The following is a 20,477-nucleotide window of genomic DNA, read 5'->3' as shown; positions in this document are numbered from 1 at the left end:
ACTTGTGTTCCAAGTATTTAATTATATTTTATAGTTACATAGCCATATTCCTCAGTGTTTTTGACCCATATCCTCCACTAGAAAAATTTTGACATATAGTTCCTGGATCTAAGATGCTACTTTCAATCAAGGATTAATGAAAAGAATAATTAGAATTAACTTTTAAGGTAGACTTTTTGCTGCAGTTTATAAAATAATATTTGCTTAATCTCAAATTAAACAGTACAGAGGAAGTAATCAGCCGAAATATTAGCATGATGGCTAAACCTTTTAAAACATGATCGCCTGCCTTCCAGATCACACCACCTGCAATCTTAGCCCAAACTTTTCTATACGGTAACATTTCAGGTGTTCTCTCTGGTGATGAATGCAAATTTGGAAGCAAATTTATGTTGTTTTTTTCTAAAATGAATTTAAAAGAGGCCTCCTACTAACTGTAATGACTCACAAGCTGGAACCACATGGCAGTGGCTGAGCATATTTGGAGGAATCAGAAGGGAAGCAGGCTTAGGAAGGAGTACTGAGATAGTAGTCAGAGTTCACCACAGTAGCCTCATGAAAGAGAATCCCAAAATCTACAGGGAAAGTAGAAAAGACAGTCTGTCTCTCTTATTGGAAAAAAAGTGGCCCAGTAGTTTCATAATTTCCACATTATAGTTGAGTGGTAGAATCATAGCATATAAAAATAATAGAAGCAGGGTAGTAATGACAACAATAATTTTAAAAATTCATTAAATGTGTGTCATGTTTCCAGAACTATACTAACTGCCTTTCAAAACTACCTCTGAACCCCTTTGAGTTAATGCCCTTATTATTAGCATTTTAGAAAACAGGAAAGAAGGCTTAGAGCTCATAGGTTGTTTGCCAAAGGCCATGCAGTTGATAAATGACAGCATGAACAGCCAGATATGTCTGATTCCAGAAACGATGTTTTCTGCTTCTATGCCACACTGCACTGCACCAGCACACAAATAAAAGATGAAACTAAAAACCCCCTTTAGTTGGGTGTGCTGGTGTAAACTTGTAGTCCTAACACTATGGAAGGATTGCTTGCGCCCAGGAGGACAAGGCTGCAGTAAGCTATATTCACCACCACTGTACTCCAGCCTGGGCAACAGAGTGAGATCCAGTCTCAATAAATTAATTAATTAATTAAAAAATCACAGTAGATCTTTAGTGTTAAATCTAGGGAGAAAAAAAGTAAAAACTGTATAGACATTGGTTGCCAAATATTTTTAAATTCAAAATAAGGGAAATGTCTCTGCTGTGCTGGGCCATCGTGTTGTGCTGTGTGGGTCCCAAAGACACAGCTGACTACTCACAAGTATTTAAAATTACTTGAGCTTTTTAACAGCATAATTTCTTATAAATTTGCAGATACCTGAATTTTATAACATAACTCCTGTCATTGTGAATTTCTTCCTTGCTTCTTCCCATACTCTTCAAAAAGCTGTGAACCTCCTCATCACCACACAATATTTCCATGTAACAAGCCTGCACATGCACCCCTGAATCTAAAAGTTGAAATTCAAAATAAAAGAATACTATTTCACCACCACTATAGAAATAATAGTTACTACATCACATTTTTTTAAAGTTGTTAATCTATAATTATTCATTTTTTAGTGTTTGTGATTGAAATTCATTTTTCTTCATCTGGTCTTTATCACCATTTCCCTAGCCTTCAGCCACTTTAGATGAACACAAATTATGTGTTGATAAGTGATGTTTAGTGGGAAAGAAATTACTTTAGTTTGAGTTTTTAAAACTAGGAAAAAAGCAATGAAATATTTCAATTCAACTTTTAGTGGAGTTCTGAATATGATGGTTATGTGGTTATGGCAATGTCTACAAAGGATTCAAATAAAATGAAGAATTTAAAACTTCCCTCTTACCCTTCAGAAACACAGGAATGGTCCACTTTACCTCCAATGCCACCCATTCTCTTTCTCACAGCAGTAATGTAGTGGCTCCCATTTTTGGCATCCTCAAGTACAGCCAACTGCTGAGTTTTCAGCAATAAACAGAGTTTACAAGATAAGAAAAGGGCATTCCAATTGAGGAGGACAGTGGGTACAGTAAACAGCAATGACATGAAGGAAATCAGAAATTGGGGGGAATGAGTGCTGATAGGAGATGAGGCCATATAAGTAGGTTGGGACCAAATTTTGAGGGTCTTTTATGCCATACGAAGGAATCTGAACAAGTATTTAGGTAATGGAAACCACTGGCAAGCTGGTTTCCTTCTACATTCAGGCACTTCATATACTTTCTTCCCCTCCTATTATTATTTAGATTTAAAAAAAAAAGCTAACCATATCTCTAACATTTCCATACCAACTGGCTGCATATTTCTGCAATTTAATTCATTCAGCAGCCTGATACTATGATTCTGTGCATGTGAAATTGTTATTTGGCATGAAGACAGTTGTTAATTTAAAAAACCTATCTTAGTGGAATTTTCAAAAACTTTTTTCAAGCAATTGAAAAATATAATCAGAAAATAAAAAGTAATTTTGGAGAAAAAAATATATGTCACTTACAGAAGCCATGGGTGGTCTGTTTCTAAAGGACACATTTCATTTTGTGTTCTGTGTAATTTTCCTCTATCCCTTTTTTTTTTTAACTGGAGTCATTTTAATGTACAAGAGCTTGACTTCAAATCAACTAAGTGTCCAGAAAATTTGGCTATGTCAGTACTTTCAACTTTCACAATAGGGGCTTTTACTTCAAAAAAAAGTTACTCTACAGAATTTTACCACATTATTCGATCAAAAGTGTGTGCTTCACCTAAGGGAGGGAGCATTGTTACTACTGGTCGGAAATGTGGCAAACTTGGTAGAAACTATACAGCAGACAAAATAAAATCTTGTCAGCAGCCTAGTGAATTTGGAATGTGTTCCTCTAATAAATACTGGCTTCGTTTTGTGGGAAATGCTTAGTTTTGTTTTTAATAAGTGTCTAACATTTAGTTTGTCGATGTTGTGGGCAATGGGAAAACAGGTGGTTATGACAAGGATGTGCAAAATAGAGGCTATTTCAAATTATTCATTAAAATCACTAGTTCTGTCTCACCGTCCCTCAAACACAGATGCATCAATGTAGAGACTGGTGGAATGGCTACCAGGCTTCATGACGTCTAGAGGTGTTAATAGTTGGTACTTTAATTTTACCACACAATTAAGTAATGATGCATTTAAACATATATATTTATAGTACATTTGAAACTCCTGAGGTACCAATAGGATCAAGATAAATCTTTACACATTCTAATTAACATCTGCTTGGTCTTAGGAGCATGGCATTCCTACGGACATGGGCTACGCCGTGGCCCCTCACCATTCCGGCGTCTACCCTGTACATGTTCAGCTTTATGAGGCCTGGAAGAAGGTCTGGAATATTAAAATCACCAGCACTGAAGAATATCCACATCTGAAACCAGCTAGATACCGGAGGGGTTTTATCCACAAAAACATCATGGTGAGCTTCCTCCGGTATGCATAGGGTACAACTAATTCTGCCAGATTTACATTCCTCATGTAAGAAAATGTTAGAGAAAAGCAAATGTTAGAAACATAACTGTAGGAGAAGCTCCATGCTCCAGGAAGCATATTTGTCATATCTAAGCTGAAAATGTTTTAATTAAAATCACTTCTTTTCAATTCTTCAAATATAACTGGAAAAGTTTTTTTTACTGACATTACCACTGGTACGCAGGCACTGATGTTAAAATACTAAAAAAAAATTACATTTAACTTGCAGATAATTTTTAGTAGACATCATTTCTTCAAAATGTTATTCAGTATGAAAAACTAACATCAACTCTGTCTATATTAACCATGCTGCTCTTTGACAAGCCAGTCAAACTGTGTTCTTCTGTTTACCAAGTCAGACTAAAAAAGAACTCAACCATTTGCAGCCAGAAGCCACATGTGAGGCCCTGAATAACCATTAACATATAATAATATAGAGTAAAAATGACAGGTGATGTTAATTAAATCATTTGCAAACACCATTTAACTCTATCTGGGCTTCTCTGTTTTGCTTTTTACAATTTTAGTAAATGTATATTGTCAAAATATGCTACTACCTCCCAAAAGTAAGCAATTAAATCCTAATTTATTCCCAAATCAGAAATCCAAAGAAAGTACTAGGATAGCTAGGAATGGGCCTTCTAATTTAGAATCACACACTGGGAAGAAACACCACAGAAGAACACTATGTGATGAGCCATGGTAACACTCTGTTGAACTGATAAGTCTAAAGAGATGTCTACCCTCTAGAATTAGGTTATAACTGACTTCTTTTCAGACAGTTTTTCAATGTCTGCAAGAATTACAGAGTGGATAGACATATAACTTAGATCATCTCCCATCTTGACTTTTCCCTCAATAAAAACTGTTGTAAATGCTAGACAGGGACATTATGTCCACATTTTATCCCAATCTACCCTTCCTTTGTACTGAAAAAGAACTTACAGTGGCTCAAGCTGCTAGCATTCTGACCAGAGGGAGTTTAGAAGACCTGGGTTATATTTTCCATTTCTCCTAAAAACACATTTTATCTATATTACAAATGCATGAATTTTGCAGGTAATTGAGGCTCTAATAGATTTCCTGTTTTGATGGAACTGTCACTGTGGGCCCACTTTTGCAGCAATCTGTGGAAACTTTCTATATTTGGCTTGTGGGCTCTTAGATGAGAGTTTCCAAATGGGAAATATTCAGCAGACAGTTGATTACACAATAAGAGAGAGAAAACAGGGCTAGGAGCCACCCAAATAGAGAAGCAAGTAGAGACCACAGGAGCCAATATGCCTTCCTGGGAAGAGAATGCATCTAGAAAAAGGGAACTAAAGACTAAACTTTAGATCACATTCTTATTTTGTTGTATGAGAAGAGAGCAACATTTTTTTGATGATCCATTTCCAAATCCAACTCAAAAGACTTCATTATTTTCCTTTTAAACCAGCTATCAATTGTGCTATTATCTTTAATTCAGTTCTGTAATTTGAATATCATTCTATCCCCCCCAGCACTTCTAATCAGTGTCTACATTTCATCAATAATTTCTTTATATCCTTTTTATTTCCTTTGCCACTGCCACCATCTTAATCTACTTCCTTGACTTTCATGTGTTAACTCTGGTGCTGCTTTCTACTTTCTCTATTTACAGCTTTCATCCACGCCCTCACTGCAGTCTATCCCATAGACAGTGCCAACCTTTTAATCTTTCTAAAATGCTGCCTTCATCCTGGCCTTTCTAACCTTGATCAGTTCCAATTGCTTCCATACCCACTAATGTAACCTTCAGGGACCTGAAAAACATCTGGTCTGTCTACCTTTCTATTTCCTATTCCCTGTAGCTGAAATACACTCACTCCAACCAAACCCCATAATAGTATTGCTGTTACCATGCCGGTGTCATTCTTTCCACCTTGAGAGACTTTCTGGCCACTCTCTACCTATTTCTATAACCTTTATTCTTCAATATTAAGTCCCATATCTTAAATAATTGAAAGAAAACCTTAGTATATAGCAACTTAATACCTAACTCATACCTACAGGGATCGTATTCTCCTCTGAATTCCTGTAACACATCATTTTGTGTTTTCATCAGGAACATAAACACCAATTACACTTTAAGGTGTTTGAGCCCTAACCAAAGTCTCTGGACCTCCAGTTTTACTGCATTTTCAACTGAGCCATTTTAATTTCCTTCAGTCAGGACCTGATGGAAAACCAGCACTCTCTACTCTAATTTCTGGTTGTTGAACATGACTCTCTAGAAAGAACCAGTGTATTAGTCCATTCTCACATTGCTATGAGGAAATACCCAAGACTGGGGTGATTTATAAAGGAAAGAGGTTTAATTGATTCACCATTCAGCATGGCTGGGCAGACCTCAGGAAACTTACAGGCAGAAGGCAAAGGGGAAGCAAAGCACCTTCCTCACAAGGCAGCAGGAAGAAGAAGTGCCAAATGGATGGGGAAGACCTCTTATAAAATCATCAGATCTCATGAGAACTCACTATCACAAGAACAGCGTGTGGGATACTACTCCCATGATTCAGTTACCTCCACCTGGTCTCTCCATTGACACATGCGTATAATGGGGATTATAATTTAAGATGAGATTTGGGTGAGGACACAAACTCTAACCATATTAGCCAGAGACTCTAAGAAATTAGACTACACATCCTATCTACTTACTGTTTTTAATGGAAATGCCCATTGGTAGAGACTACTATTAATCCTGCTGAAAACCATCTAAGTGGTCTTTATTGGTATTCCCCAGAAGCATTTGTTGGCAGTTGCTCATGAATGAGCCTTAGGTACAGATGTTGGCTTCAGTTCCCATTGGCCAAGATTCTTGTTGATCATGGCTTTCATAATCAACTCTCAGTTATTTTCAGCAGCAATAAAGTTTCCAGGGGTTCACTGGCATCTCAAAGTTTGAATTTGATGTTGTTACATTCCCAGAACCAAGTCTAGGGGGCCTGTCCACAGCAGAATACCTAAAAACGTTTCTCATCCTTTCTGTAGCACAAGAAAGCTGTTTCAAGGAGCATGCTCATCATTTGGTGCCACTGCATTTAAGGAGCAAGGCACTGGAATATGACCCTTTTAACACTCCTGATTATCTCCATAGCCCCCAATGGTAGTCCACTGACTCCCCCAGGGCCCTCGATGGGGCTCATACCCTCAGCAGTAGTGCTCCTGGAGTTGCAGGGAAGACCTGCCACTTCCTCTTCACTGCACTGAAATTCAAAGAATTTGAGAGACAGACAAAACTCAAATATCTTTTCACTTGTCTCTTCATTTTGCACAGAATCAGCTAGGCAATCAAGTCGAAAGGATGGCTCTTTATATATTCTATAATCTTCCAAGCAAGAGATTCAAACTGAACCCTAGAAGTGATTCAGTCATAGTCATACACTTTTAAAATGTAACATTTACTTGGTATTTAACACGTGAGCATTTTATTATTTAGCTTTGAGGTCTTTCTCATTACCCCGATATAGTTTAAATTCTTTAAGAGTAGAAAACATATCTTTATCTGTTCTCTCACATGGACTGGCATGAAACTAGCACATACATCTAGCATTCTAGCATAAAACTAACTCCATGCAACAGATTAACAGAGTCCATAGCTAGTTCCACTAGCATGGAACTAACTCTGTTCTGTGGGCTAGCATAGAGTTTAGAATAAATATTTGTTAAATAAATGCATAAATGCTATATAAAGCATTTATTTGTTCCAAATGCTTTCCATTTTCAAAATTTCATTTTTAATTTCCAAATGTGACATTTATAATAACTGTTAGAAAATATATTTAATTCTGTTAAAATGTGTTTGCATTTAGCTTTTTTTGTGTGTATAGATAGCATTATGAGGATACATAATGCCTTTAAACATCAGAGATAATATTCTGTGCTTTAAACAGATTTTTTTAACTATTTTATTAAGACCAAATAGCTTCTAAGGATATAACTTCTACCAACTTACCAAAATAAATAGGATATATACAGTTTTGATTTATTCAGTAATAGGTGATATGTTGATTGAACTGTCTGTCCAAGGACTAGATTATATAATAGATTGTATTATATAACCAATATTGTACTGTCCAAGAGCTAGATTAAAATTAATTTTAACATACATTCAAGTTTTTTAAAAAAACTAGTATATTTCCAGAGGGTTGCAAAATATAAGAAGTCTTGGACAGGTAATATTTTGAAAGTACTTACTGAACCAAATATGCTTTAAGAGTCAAGACAGAAAACATCAAGATTGATTTGCTTAGGACAATAACCAGAAGGACCTGCCTGTATATGATTCTGTAACATCTGAAGCTCTCTGAAGTATACTTATTAATGTTCTGCTACTTCAAATGTATAGTGACAAACACAGGTCACCATGAAGTCATTGGAAAATATTTAGCTTAAGGCTTTACCATCTTGCACAGCTTTAATTTACACCTTCTTTTATAATTGCAAAAGGCTGTAAAAATTCAAAAAAACTTATCACAAGTATATATAATTGAAGCAGATAATAGCTCTTATATACAAATGATGAAGAGAAGACCTTTTGCTAAATGACCTTTTATCATGTTGTTGTTACACTTTCTAAAAGTAACAAACTAAGTGGATAATCTCTTGGAACTGGCAGGCTTCACATTTACAGTCTGAGGCAATTACTATAGCCTGCAGTAGTCCTTTCGAACGAGAACAGATACTGTGATTTGCTTCTCAAATATTCATTCTAATTTAAAATGTCATTCCCTAAGAAGCATATTGAGTTGATAATCAACTTCATTTTCTAATGCATGACAGAATTTGGCAGAATTTTTATTGCATTTTATGGCAGAATTTTATTCTTAAAATTCTTGCCTATTAGGATTACAATATGCCATAGACAATCCAATACTTTTAAAGTCTCATTTTCACTTCTTTTTTTTAATCTCTTAAAAAAGATCTCTTTAAGATGCTGGAACCTACTAGGCTTCTTAATAGACTTACTTTGATATTTAAAACAAACAAGTGGCTAAAATAACACAATACCTATTTTAGTTTTAAAATATTTCTTCAACTTTCTTCACTCTTCCTTCCATATTAACATCACCCTCTCTTGCCTAGAGTATGATAGATTGTCCAGGCCCTAGTTAGACCTGAATAATGTCACTACCTTGTGCATCATCTTCCATGAGCAAAAAGCTAAGTTTCAACAAATTGACTGAAAAAAGCTTTTTCCTTACTTTTTTCATTTTTCCTTCAGGTTCTCCCAAGACAAACCTGTGGGCTTTTCACTCACACCATTTTCTACAAAGAATATCCAGGGGGTCCTAAAGAGCTGGATAAAAGTATCCAAGGAGGAGAACTTTTCTTCACTGTCATCCTCAACCCTGTAAGTACTTTATTCTCCAAATAAATAGTGAAAAATGATAGGGCTGGCAAAAATTACCCTGGCAAAGAGGCTAGGGATTGGGCAGTCATTTGCCAAGCCAATATGAAGTTCTAGCTTCGAAACGGTAGTAAAAACTAAATGGAACCCCATCTAGAAATGGGGACAAACCAATTCTACAAGTGGCAGTAACATGAGGAATTCATGGCAGAACCAGGGAAGTGCTCCAGCAGATCCTCCTCTGCGTTGGAAAGTGATCAGAAGCTTTTATGGAGAACAAAATTTTTCACCTGTAAAACTCTATTTCCACTGAGAACCAATTGTTTTTTGTTTGTTTGTTTATTTGTTTTCATTTAGGCAACAATTACCTCTATTATTCTTTTTATCTTACTATTTAAAGTTAATGTAGAAGCGAAATGGTAAAGGAATAAGGTAAGCAAATAGAGTCATATTTTCTCCTTCATGTTAGATCTCATCTTGTTAGGTTATAGGCTGAAGCAGAGCAGGCCTATTTAATGTGCAAGTCTTTTACTTCTCATACCTGTGTGTCAGATCCACAATGAATGAACCATTTGCATATATTTATGCTTGAGGCAAGTATTAGAAAGTTGTGTAGAGAAAGAACAAATTGAAGTAAGCTACACAAGGGAAAGAAGGAATTTTATTTCCCTTCTGAAAATCACTAACATAAAAAATAAAGCTAAGTTTATTTATCAGATGATGTATGGGTTTGCTCCTGGCATTGACAATATTCAAGATAAAAAAAAGAATTATGTCCAAATGTAAAAAATTTTATCAGTAAAAAAGTTGGATAAGATAGGGATAAATTGAATAAAATTTGCAAAACCCCTCTCTTGATCTTAGTTTTATAGTCCCTGCAAATAAAATTGCAGATAGTGCATCTACTTGTATTCAAGGAAATTTATTGTATTCAATTCTACTTGTATTGATACACTATACCTATTTTTTAACTTCTAGAAAATGAGATAGAAGAAAGAGTAACTCATCTTTGGACAAATCCTGCTTGTATATTCAAAAATAGGGATAGTTTGAAGTAGTGTGATATTTGGACTTCTGGAAATTTATCAACCTTCAGATCCCAAAATTACCAAAACTCTGGTTTGAACATTAGAAATAATATGACTCTTCTAACTTAGCTATTTTCACAAATGGAAGTATTTTGAATGTCCTTATACAGCTTTCTTTTCTTTTTTCTCAATTCAGTCAGTACAGGAATATACAAGGCAAAAAGAGTTAAACCAATGCCTGGTTATGAACTGAAGAAGCAGTTAAAACACTCTTAAAATGCCAACATTTTCACCAATAATTGTAAGCACTTTAATATGTCATCTGTAAAATTCTGATGTTTCATATTTACTTTCATCATAGAGCAACAGGAGTATTAACAAATAATCATGAACTTTTTTATTGTACTTTTAAGTTCTGGGGTACAGGTGCAGAACATGCAGATTTGTTACATAGGTATACACATGCCGTGGTGGTTGGCTGCATCCACCAACCTGTCATCTATATTAGGTATTTCTCCTAATGCTATCCCTCCCCTAGCCCTTCACCCCCAAACAGCCCCCAGTGTGTGATGTTCCCCTGTGTCCATGTGTTCTCACTGTTCAACTCCCACTTATGAGTAATAACATGTGGTGTTTGGTTTTCTGTTCTTGTGTTAGTTTGCTGAGAATGATGGTTTCCAGTTTCATCCATGTCCCTGCAAAGGACATGAACTCATCCTTTTTTATGGCTGCATAGTATTCCAAATCATGAACTTCTTAAAAGTTCACAATAGTATTTTATCTCTGAATTTCTAAACCAAATGAGTTTCATTTAGCATCGAAGAAATTCAAAGTTAAATCATTCATGTACAATGGATTTATACTAAAAATTTTACCCATTTGTGATAAGAAATATTACATTTTTCATTAATTAAAAACTGAATTATGTCTTAAATTTTAAAAACCTTAAAGTTTATGTTAATTTTGGACATTAATTGGACTAACTGAGCAAATTCTTTAACAAACCTCACTATTTTTCAGGCCTTTATCAATGATATTTGGCAATTTTATGTCTTGATGAGGAGGTTCATAGGAATAAAAGTAGCAGGGGAGACAGGGGAAGCTGCACAAAACTTGTTCTTTCCTGATTCCGAAAACTTTCAGTAGACAATTACTTTCAGAAAAAATACCTAGACTCAAAATAAATCTTGTCAGATACCACAAGACAGATAAGGAATTCAAAGCTAACTTTATCTGGCACACCAACTCTAATGTTGGAAGCAATTCTACTCACCTGGAGACAAGAGGTTAAGAAGCCCACATATGGATTTAGCCTACATCTAGCCAGAGGGAAAACTGTTATCATTAGTTAGTGATGTGGCCTTGGAGAACAGAGTAAGGAGTAGTGGCATGCTTCTCATGAATTCTCCATCCTGAAATTAAGTGCCTGGATAAAGTTTGTATTGAAACTAAGGAAGATTCAGGTGCAGTAAGGCATGCCAGTAATTTAACAGATGACATTTTTTATTAGGCCAGAATGAAAATGAGAAAACCTTGATAGAATCAAAGTATACATTAGCTGCAGGAAAGTCATGAATTGTAATTATAGTGGATATGAAAAATAGCTATTGTAAGTGTAATACCCCAGGCCTCAATTAGAAATGCCATTTTCTGAGAATGCCAAGTGAGGTTATCATTTACTACAAAAAGATAGATGTGTATTAGAAACATGGCACTTAAATACATTCAAATACATTTGAGCTGAAAACAGAAATATAAACAGGACTTTAGTTAATGAGGGTTTTAATTTTTTTCCCATATGTCAACATAATATCAAGGTGCTCTAATAACTTACCAGTACTGGGGTGAGAGATGAATACAATAAGGTGCCCCTCAGAATTAAACTGGAAAGATCACAGAAAAGGTAAAAACTCCTTAAACAGAATAACTCTCTGGCCTTAAATGTTCTAATGTTACCAAAATATTTGTTATTGTGCAAGAAAGAAGTATAAATCAAGTGAATTTAACAAAATAGAGAATTACAAAGATAAACATTAGTACTGTCTAGGGTAGAGAAAACCTTGGTCATCTCTAAATGAGCCTTTCCAAAGTCATAGGCCTGGACACCTCTCATGTAGGTTGGGTGCAGGGGTTTTGATGAATAGACTTTGAGGTTCAGATCCAGCAGGCTATCTGAGCCTGGAACCATTAAGATTTCAATTTTTCTAATTATAATCTTTCTGATTCTAAACCCAACCGATGACTTCCTCATTATGGTTTACTTTCTCATGTAGCTCCTTCTATAGGAGAAAAATATGTTAATCATAAAAACTTGTACTCTTTGGGAGAATAATTTGCAATATAATTTTACAAGTTTTATTTTAATCGATCAATGTAACCAGACCCCCTGGAAAGAGCCCTCTAACTGTATAGACATCAATTGTAGAGTATTTCAGTTCCTCTCTAATTTACAATTACACATTTTAAACTAATAGAAGGTATCCTGTTTTTATTTATCAGTTTCATGAGCTTTTGCTAATTTGATTCTGCCTCAGAAAAACTGACTGCCTCTGCAAGTGTGCTGAATCAGGTTTTGGAGCCTGTCAGTCAGAAACAGACCTCGAAGTGGTTGTTGATTCAGGATGGTAATGAGAGTTACCTCATGATATACCACGGGAGAGAGCCACTGGAAGTACCCCAGAGTCACTGTTAGCTATACATAGGCATGAAATTTCTACACAAACATGTAGTATACCCAGATATAAATATTCTTGATCAATGTACAATCCTACAGAGTACTCATATATATTTTCAAAAATTGTGAGAGTCTATTGACTTTACTTATATAAAATAATATGTAGAAGGGTACTAACAACTAAAACTTATGAAGATAACAAAAGAATTAATTGGCAATGACTGCATCTGCCCTCAATAAATAGAACACTATGTAGTTTATGGCATATATACTTATACAAAGGAATTAGTAAGACTACAGTGTCCATTTTAACAAGTTTCCAGTTCCACCTATCTTAGGAAAATGCAATAATTGGTCTCTAGCCAATCCCATAGATTTGGGAGTAAACTGAACCTCTTTGGAGAGGCTCAAAAGATTCATTTTGAAGCTTGTAAAGTCTGAGTAGAATAAGTAGTTCTCTTGGGTGGGACCAATTAATTTTATCATTTTATTATCTGTATTGCTCCATACTCCCTTGGAATGCAAGCTCCTATAGGACATTTACAACTTGTGTTTTGTTTACTCTAAACCTCAACACTAGGAAGAGTTCTGGTATTATAAGGTGCTTAAAAAATATTTTATAAACGAATAAATGAACTTAAATGTCCGAAAGGGAGAGGGGGAATGGCCAGTAGCAAAATAAATTATGTTCACCCTTATGTAATATAATACATTATATAATAAAATACACTATGTAATAACATATACAATGTAATAAAATACATTCAGGCATTTAAAAACATGTATAATAATTTTGGCTGGGCATGGTGGCTCAAACCTGTAATTCCAGCACTTTGGGAGGCCGAGATGGGTGGATCACCTGAGGTCAGGAGTTTGTGACCAGCCTGGCCAACATGGTGAAACCACGTCTCTACTAAAAATACAAAAATTAGCCAGGCATGGTGGTGCACACCTGTAATCCCAGCTACTCAGGAGGCTGAGGCAGGAGAATCGCTTGAACCAAGGAGGCAGAGGTTGCAGTGAGCTGAGATCATGCCACTGCACTCCAGCCTGGGCAACAGAGCAAGACTCTGTCTAAAATAATAACAGTTATTTTAATGACTTGGGAAATATTTATGATCTACTCAATGGGAAAAGTAAATTACAAGAAATTGAGATATGAATATGGAAATACACTAGAAAGAACTGAGCAGAATATTAGCAGTAGTCATCCTAGATCACATGACTGAAGATGATTTCCATTATCTTCCTCTAATTTTTTTTTTTTTTTTTTTTTTTTTGAGACGGAGTTTCGCTCTTGTTGCCCAGGCTGGAGGGCAATGGCGCGATCTCGGCTCATCGCAACCTCCGCCTCCTGGGTTCAGGCAATTCTCCTGCCTCAGCCTCCTGAGTAGCTGGGATTACAGGCACACGCCACCATGCCCAGCTAATTTTTTGTATTTTTAGTAGAGACGGGGTTTCACCATGTTGACCAGGATGGTCTCGATCTCTTGACCTCGTGATCCACCCGCCTCGGCCTCCCTAAGTGCTGGGATTACAGGCGTGAGCCACCGCGCCCGGCCATCTTCCTCTAATTTTTATATAATATCTACAGTGAACACCTATTAGTGTTACAACCAAAAACTTCAAACACATGCACACACACAGAGACCCAACACACGCAGAGTTACACAATAAATGCTACATTGAAAATGATTATCTAATAGTGATGTATATAAAATGGAATTATTTTGTGTTATTGGTATATCAGGAATAGAATTTCTATTTACTCAGTTCCAATTGTTCTGTATCTGTAAGTCCTATGTCTCATATGTTGCCTAACACCTCCCACACAGTGCGATTACTTGTGTGTGCATCTGTTCCACTGTATAATGGGGCATTCTTATTACAGAGGTAATCTGCTTGTGTTTCGTCTTTGTGCTTTCCATTGTGTCTAGATCAATGTTTGAATCTAATAAGAGTTTACTAAATGTATTTTAATGATTGACTAAATGCATGAGGAGTTATATTTCAGGGACATGTCTTGCTTTAAGGTAAATCTAAATGTTAATAACAAGCCTAGTTTTAATAAAACTGCATCTGGCAGATTCTCTGCTTGCAAGTAAATAAAATTTAGAATTCAGAAAATGTTTAGATGGCCCTAAATCTTTAGCAGGTTTTTGCAAGTGATAATGAAATTTACCTGACACACAACAAAGGACTATTAAACTGGAAAAGACCATGAAGGTTATCTATCAATCTCCTAATTTTTAGTGGAGAACTAGAATTCCAAACAGATTATTTAGCTCTCTGCAGGTCACTTATATAGTATTTTGACCACAACTCTCTTCTTCCTGACTCTTAGTTCACCACTTCACCCACTACAACACACTGTTTCTGCACATTCCTTCTTAATATGACTCAGTGACCTGGTACTGGGAAAATGTGTGAGTAGTTTAACACGCCAGGCTGTTGTTTAAGAAAAGCAAACCATCTCCATGTAGGGTTAAAAAGCAAAGTATTAGTGCTTTTGAGAAAAGCTGTAAGAAGCAGTAGCAGTTAAGGCAAAATGTCTAGTGTACTTTAAAAGAACTACAAATAAAGAACTATGCTCTTTTTATCTTAAACCAATACATTGTATTGATGTTACTTATAAAATGATAAGACTTTTAAATTTATAAAGCCAAAACATTTTATTTCTTTGCTATCCTCCATATAAGTGCTATTTTTCTATTATTAATGTTCTACATCACTAACTGTGGTGTTATATACAGCAGGTCCTTGAATAATGTTATTTCATTTAATATCATTTAGTTACAATGTTGATAAAGAAAAAATCAATTCCCATCCAGGGCCGATCTGTGTGGAGTTTGCACATTCTCCCCATGTCTATGTGGGTTTTCTCCTGGTACTCTGGTTTCTTCCTACAGCCCAAAGATGTGCCTATCAGGTTAATTTTCCTGTCTATATTGTGATGGAATAGCATATCATCCAGGGTTGGTTCTTGCCTTGTACTGTGAACTGTCAGGATAGGCTCTGGCCCCAAGCAATCCTAAACTGGAATAACTGGGTAAATGATTATCTTACTTGCTTTTATTAATCTTTCTTAAACGTATGTAGAGCTCACATTTATTTCAATGTTTAAAGTGCTTTGGTTCCTATTTAGAAGTTGGGTGATATTTTGAGGAACAGAAATATGTCATAGGAAATTAGTCCTGGTTTAGATTATTTTGCCAATGATAAAATTGGTTTTGTTAGATGTCATTTTGTTTATACTTGTAGTTTCTGAGAACCTACCAATAACATTAAGTGAGAACTTACTGTAATTACTTGTCACTGTGAGATTAAGAAAACCAGAAGAAAGCATGATTAAGTCGTTTTGATCTCCATAATTAAGAAAAATAGGAATATGATAAACTTCCAAGTTTTTGGAATATTATCTTAAAATGTAAGAAAATAGACATTAAGTTTGAGAAATGAATATTATGTTATTCTTTGTTTAATCCTTTGATAGGTTCCCACAGCAATCAATGACACCCAGTAGAAAAGAGCTCAGCTAGTTCTCAGATGTTAATTCCTAAACACTGTTTCTAGCATTCAGGATAAACAAAATTTCTTCGCTTGAAAAAAAATAAATCAAATATGGCTACTGTCCACTTTTCTGATCCTTTTTTCAATAACTTCTTATATGCACCTTTCATTCTATCCATACAGAATAATTCATAGTACCTTGAACAAAACTTTTTACTATCTCACTCTGTGTCTTAAAGTGTTACCACCTCAAGCTAGAATGCCCTCCTGCAAATCTAAGCTAACACACCATCTTTTTAAAAATGACATCCCCAATCCTCCAACTTGATTTCTAATGTTTCTCTGTGTTCTGATAGAACTCAGGCATAACCCAATTATAATTTGCCCACAGTCCTAAAATCAATTACCTTTACCTTACAATAATTTTTGACTTTCTTGATGGAAAACATCATGCCTTATTCTATTTTACATTCAGAATACACTACAAAAGGAGATTTTAAATAAATGGTACATAGGAGATTCTAAATAAATGACAATGTGTTACCTTCCCATGATTACATATGTACTATCTTTGGATTTTGAAAGAAAATTTGGTTGCCTTGGAAGTACCTCACCACAGAATTCACTTGATTACAGAGGGTTTGACTAACTGGACTTTTATTCCCTGCCAACATGGCATCCAGTATATGGCCTTATTGAAGTCATTGAATTTACAAGAAGATGCTCAATTTCACTCATAATAAGAAAAATGCAGAGTAAGATTATACTGAGATACTATTTCTATTCTACCAAATTGACAAAAATTCAAGTGATTTATAAGATACTCTGTTAGCAAGTCTGTGGGAAAACAGGTACTCTCATACATCCTAGTGGGTGAGCAAAATTGTGCAACCCTAATGGAAGAAATTTAGCAATATCTAACAAATCTACATAGCACTTGCTCTTTGCTGCAGAAAGTCTACCTTTAGGACTCTACCTTGAAGAAGGAATTACCACAAAGTCAATTTTTTAATGAAAAGTCTGAGTGCAAACCATTTTTCAGTTATTCATTATAGAATTATCTGTACATCGAATAGTAGGAAAAACTTAAACATCCACCCATAAGAGACTGCTTTAAAAACTCTGTGGTAGAGTCATACAAGAGACTACTATACAAATAAAATTAGGAAGATGTTGATGTACTGTGATTTCCACAATATATTAAGGGAGGAAAAAGTGGGCAATTTGAATACATATTGATATTTACCTACTTGTACAAAAAAAATAGGAAATACACATCAAAAATAAAAGAGTTTTGTTAATTATTAATAGAAATTTTTAAAAAGTAAGGGGGTGAGTGGGAAAAACTCTTCACTAAGTACATTTTTTACATAGGTTTTTGTTGTTGTTGTTGTTTTGAGATAGAATCTCACTATGTCACCCAAGCTGAAGTGCAATGGCCGGATCTCGGCTCACTGCAACCTCTGCCTCCCAGGTTCAAGAGATTCTCCTGCCTCAGCCTCCAAGTAGCTGGGAGGCTATAGTTCATGCCACCATGCCTGGCTAATTTTTTGTATTTTCTGTAGAGATGGGGTTTCACCATGTTAACCAGAATGGTCTCCATCTCCTGACCTCATGATCCACCCACCTTGGCCTCCCAAAGTGCTGGGATTACAGACGTGAACCACGGCGCCCTGCTATAGCTCTGATTTTGAACCATGAAATGTTTTACATCTAATCAAAATAATAAATGAAAAAGGATGAGGGGGAAATGAGCAAACCTGACAATTGAAGAAAAATGAACAATTCTAACATGGACATATGTAATATATTACAGAAAATAATTAAAATAATTTTGAGTAGAGTATTCTAACTGCATACATTTAGTGAAATGTAGGACAAAACTGCATGGAAAATGTAAACTTTATTAATAAATTTTTGTTGAATTATGAAACATTTCTCATGTATTGTCAGATAGAGAAAATAAAAGAATATATTGATACTGTTGGGAACTGAGTTTTCACTGCAAAACACAGAATAAAATTATGGAAAAGAGAATAATAAGGGAGAATCAGAGTATTTGAATTTGAAATGAGGAGATTAATAAGAACTTAAGGTTTCCTAACGCTATCTAGAATCAATGACACCCAGTAGCAAAGAGCTCAGCTAATGCTCAAATTTTAATTTCTAAATACCATTTCTCCCCCAAAAGTAAGTGGGCTTTGGGGGAAAAGGCTAAATTCAAGTCAGATACATGGAAAGTACAAATTGAGTCTGGAACACCTTGTACCAGAAAAAAAGGAAACACTCAAACATTAACAAGGTTGTATTAAACAGGACAGAAATCAGCTAAAAGTGCTGTTGATATGAGATAATTTGAGCATCAAAAAAATGGAGATTATAGACATACTCAAATTATGAATAAAGAAGAAGAGTTCTGTAGAAAAGAATGCCAGTGCCAGCTAATAAATTCAGATAGAATGATGGAATTAGAAGATCATCATTTTGCAGACACCAATGAAAAAAATTAATTGAGAAAAGAAACATCAATAGTTGCTGAAACTTTTTGGTGAAAGATTATACAGTCTTAAGGTTTAATTCCATAAATTATTTGTTAATTACAAAGAGAAAAATCATTCTTTAAAATGGAGAAATCTGACAGTTTCTACTGTAACCAAGTGATCAGACTTAACATCACCAAAGATAAGCTGATATTTTGCACCTCCTATTGTGGTTCAATACAAAATAAAGTAGGGTGACATCAATAAAATGATGAAATAAAAAGCCCCAGATCCTCCTTCCTCCCACAGAGTCATCAACTCAACAATAATACATTAACTAATTCCCTTTGTAAAAAATCCAGAAACAAATTAAGACATGTCGGGACCTCAAGCAAGCACAAAACCAACTGCATAGAGGCCAGTAAAAAAATTTCTAACACTCACTTGCCATAGTTTCTTCCACTGACTTAGCAGAGAGCAACTGGAAGAAAACTCTCAGACTTGGCTTGTACATTTTGCACATTCAACATTTAGGCTTTTGGCAGGAGAGAGAGGGACAGAAGGGTGCGGGGTTGGGGGTTGCCTGAGAAACTAGTTTTTATCTTATCTGTCTCAGAGTACTGACAGGACCCAACAATAGTCTAGAAGTCAGGAGCTGCTGACAACAAAAGAGAGCTGGGCAGCTTATAGCAGCTCCAGAGAACACCAGAAGGAGGAATAAATTACAAGGTCTTGGAAGAAAGTCAACCAGTAAATCCCTCTAATTGAGATTTTACACACACAAATCTAGAGCAGATATATCCACAGACCAGATGTGAGAGGACCTCAGAATCTCTAACCTGGCTGATTGGTGAAGGTTTGTTCCTGTACAAAGCCAGTTCTTTACAGAGTGAGAGAGGTAGCTATTTTTTGAAATGCACAGACCCCAACAAAAGGTAACAAGGCACATAAAGAAAAAGGAAAATACAGTTCAATCCAAGGAATAAAGTAAATCTCCAGAAACCAACTTAATGAAATGGAGAGATATAAATTACCTGACAGAGAATTCAAATTAATCATCATAAAGATCTTTAACAAACTCAGGAGTAAAATGGACAAAGTGAGAATTTCAACAACGAAACAGAAAATATTAAAAATGGAATCAAATAGAAATTTCAGAGCTGAAGAATAAAATAACTGAAGTGAAAAATTCACTACAAATTTTAAATAGCAAACATGATCAAGCAGAAGAAAGAATCAGAAAACTCTAAGACAGGTCATTTGAAATTACCCGCAGAGCAAAATAATACAAAACAAAATAAAATAGTGAAGAAAGTCTAAGGGACTTATGAAATCAAGTTTACAAATATTTGTATTATGGGAGTCTCACAAAGAGAAGAAAGAGAGAAAGATGCAGAAAGCTTATATGAAGAAATAATGGCCCAAACTTCTGAAATATGGAAAAGGAAGTAGAGATCCAAATTCAAGAAGGCCAACAAACTCCAACTAAGAAGCACCCAAAGATAACCACACCAAAAAACATTATAATAAAAATGTCAAAATTCAAAGGATGTAGAAAGAAGAAAAAGAAAAGTGATTCATCACATACAGGAGAGCCTCCATAACACTATGAGCAGATATCTAGCAGAAATCTTTCAGGACAAAATGAAGAAGGGAGTTATATTCAAAGTGCTGAAGGGAAAAAATTGCCAACCAAGAATACCATAGTCTGCAAAATTGTCCTTCGATAATGAAGGAAAAGCTTCTGCACAACAACAGCAAATGGATATATATATTTGTTGTCGTTAGTCACAGAAAATAACAATATCACATCCTTTGCAGTAACATGGATGGAGCTAGAGGCCATTATCCTTAGCAAACTACTACAGGAACAGAAAATCA

General features: G+C 35.3%; 1 protein-coding gene across 3 annotated transcripts in view; it reads left to right on the top strand.

The window, feature by feature from the left end:
- LOC105731347 (N-deacetylase and N-sulfotransferase 3) overlaps positions 1-20,477 on the top strand; it is a 200,706-nt gene that overhangs the window by 90,026 nt on the left and 90,203 nt on the right. For all 3 annotated transcript variants that reach the window (XM_012473042.2, XM_012473040.2, XM_012473043.2), the window contains exons 5-6: positions 3,295-3,480; positions 8,779-8,907. In XM_012473042.2, the coding sequence (XP_012328465.2) occupies positions 3,295-3,480; positions 8,779-8,907 (315 nt within the window). The remainder of the gene's footprint in view (positions 1-3,294; positions 3,481-8,778; positions 8,908-20,477) is intronic.

Source organism: Aotus nancymaae, unplaced genomic scaffold (assembly GCF_030222135.1).
Source record: "Aotus nancymaae isolate 86718 unplaced genomic scaffold, 86718_ANA_hifiasm-v0.15.2.pri h1tg000033l, whole genome shotgun sequence".
In the NCBI taxonomy this organism is placed as follows: domain Eukaryota; kingdom Metazoa; phylum Chordata; class Mammalia; order Primates; family Aotidae; genus Aotus; species Aotus nancymaae.
The sequence above is the reverse complement of the archived record's forward strand: the minus strand, read 5'-3'. Positions and strand labels throughout refer to the sequence as shown.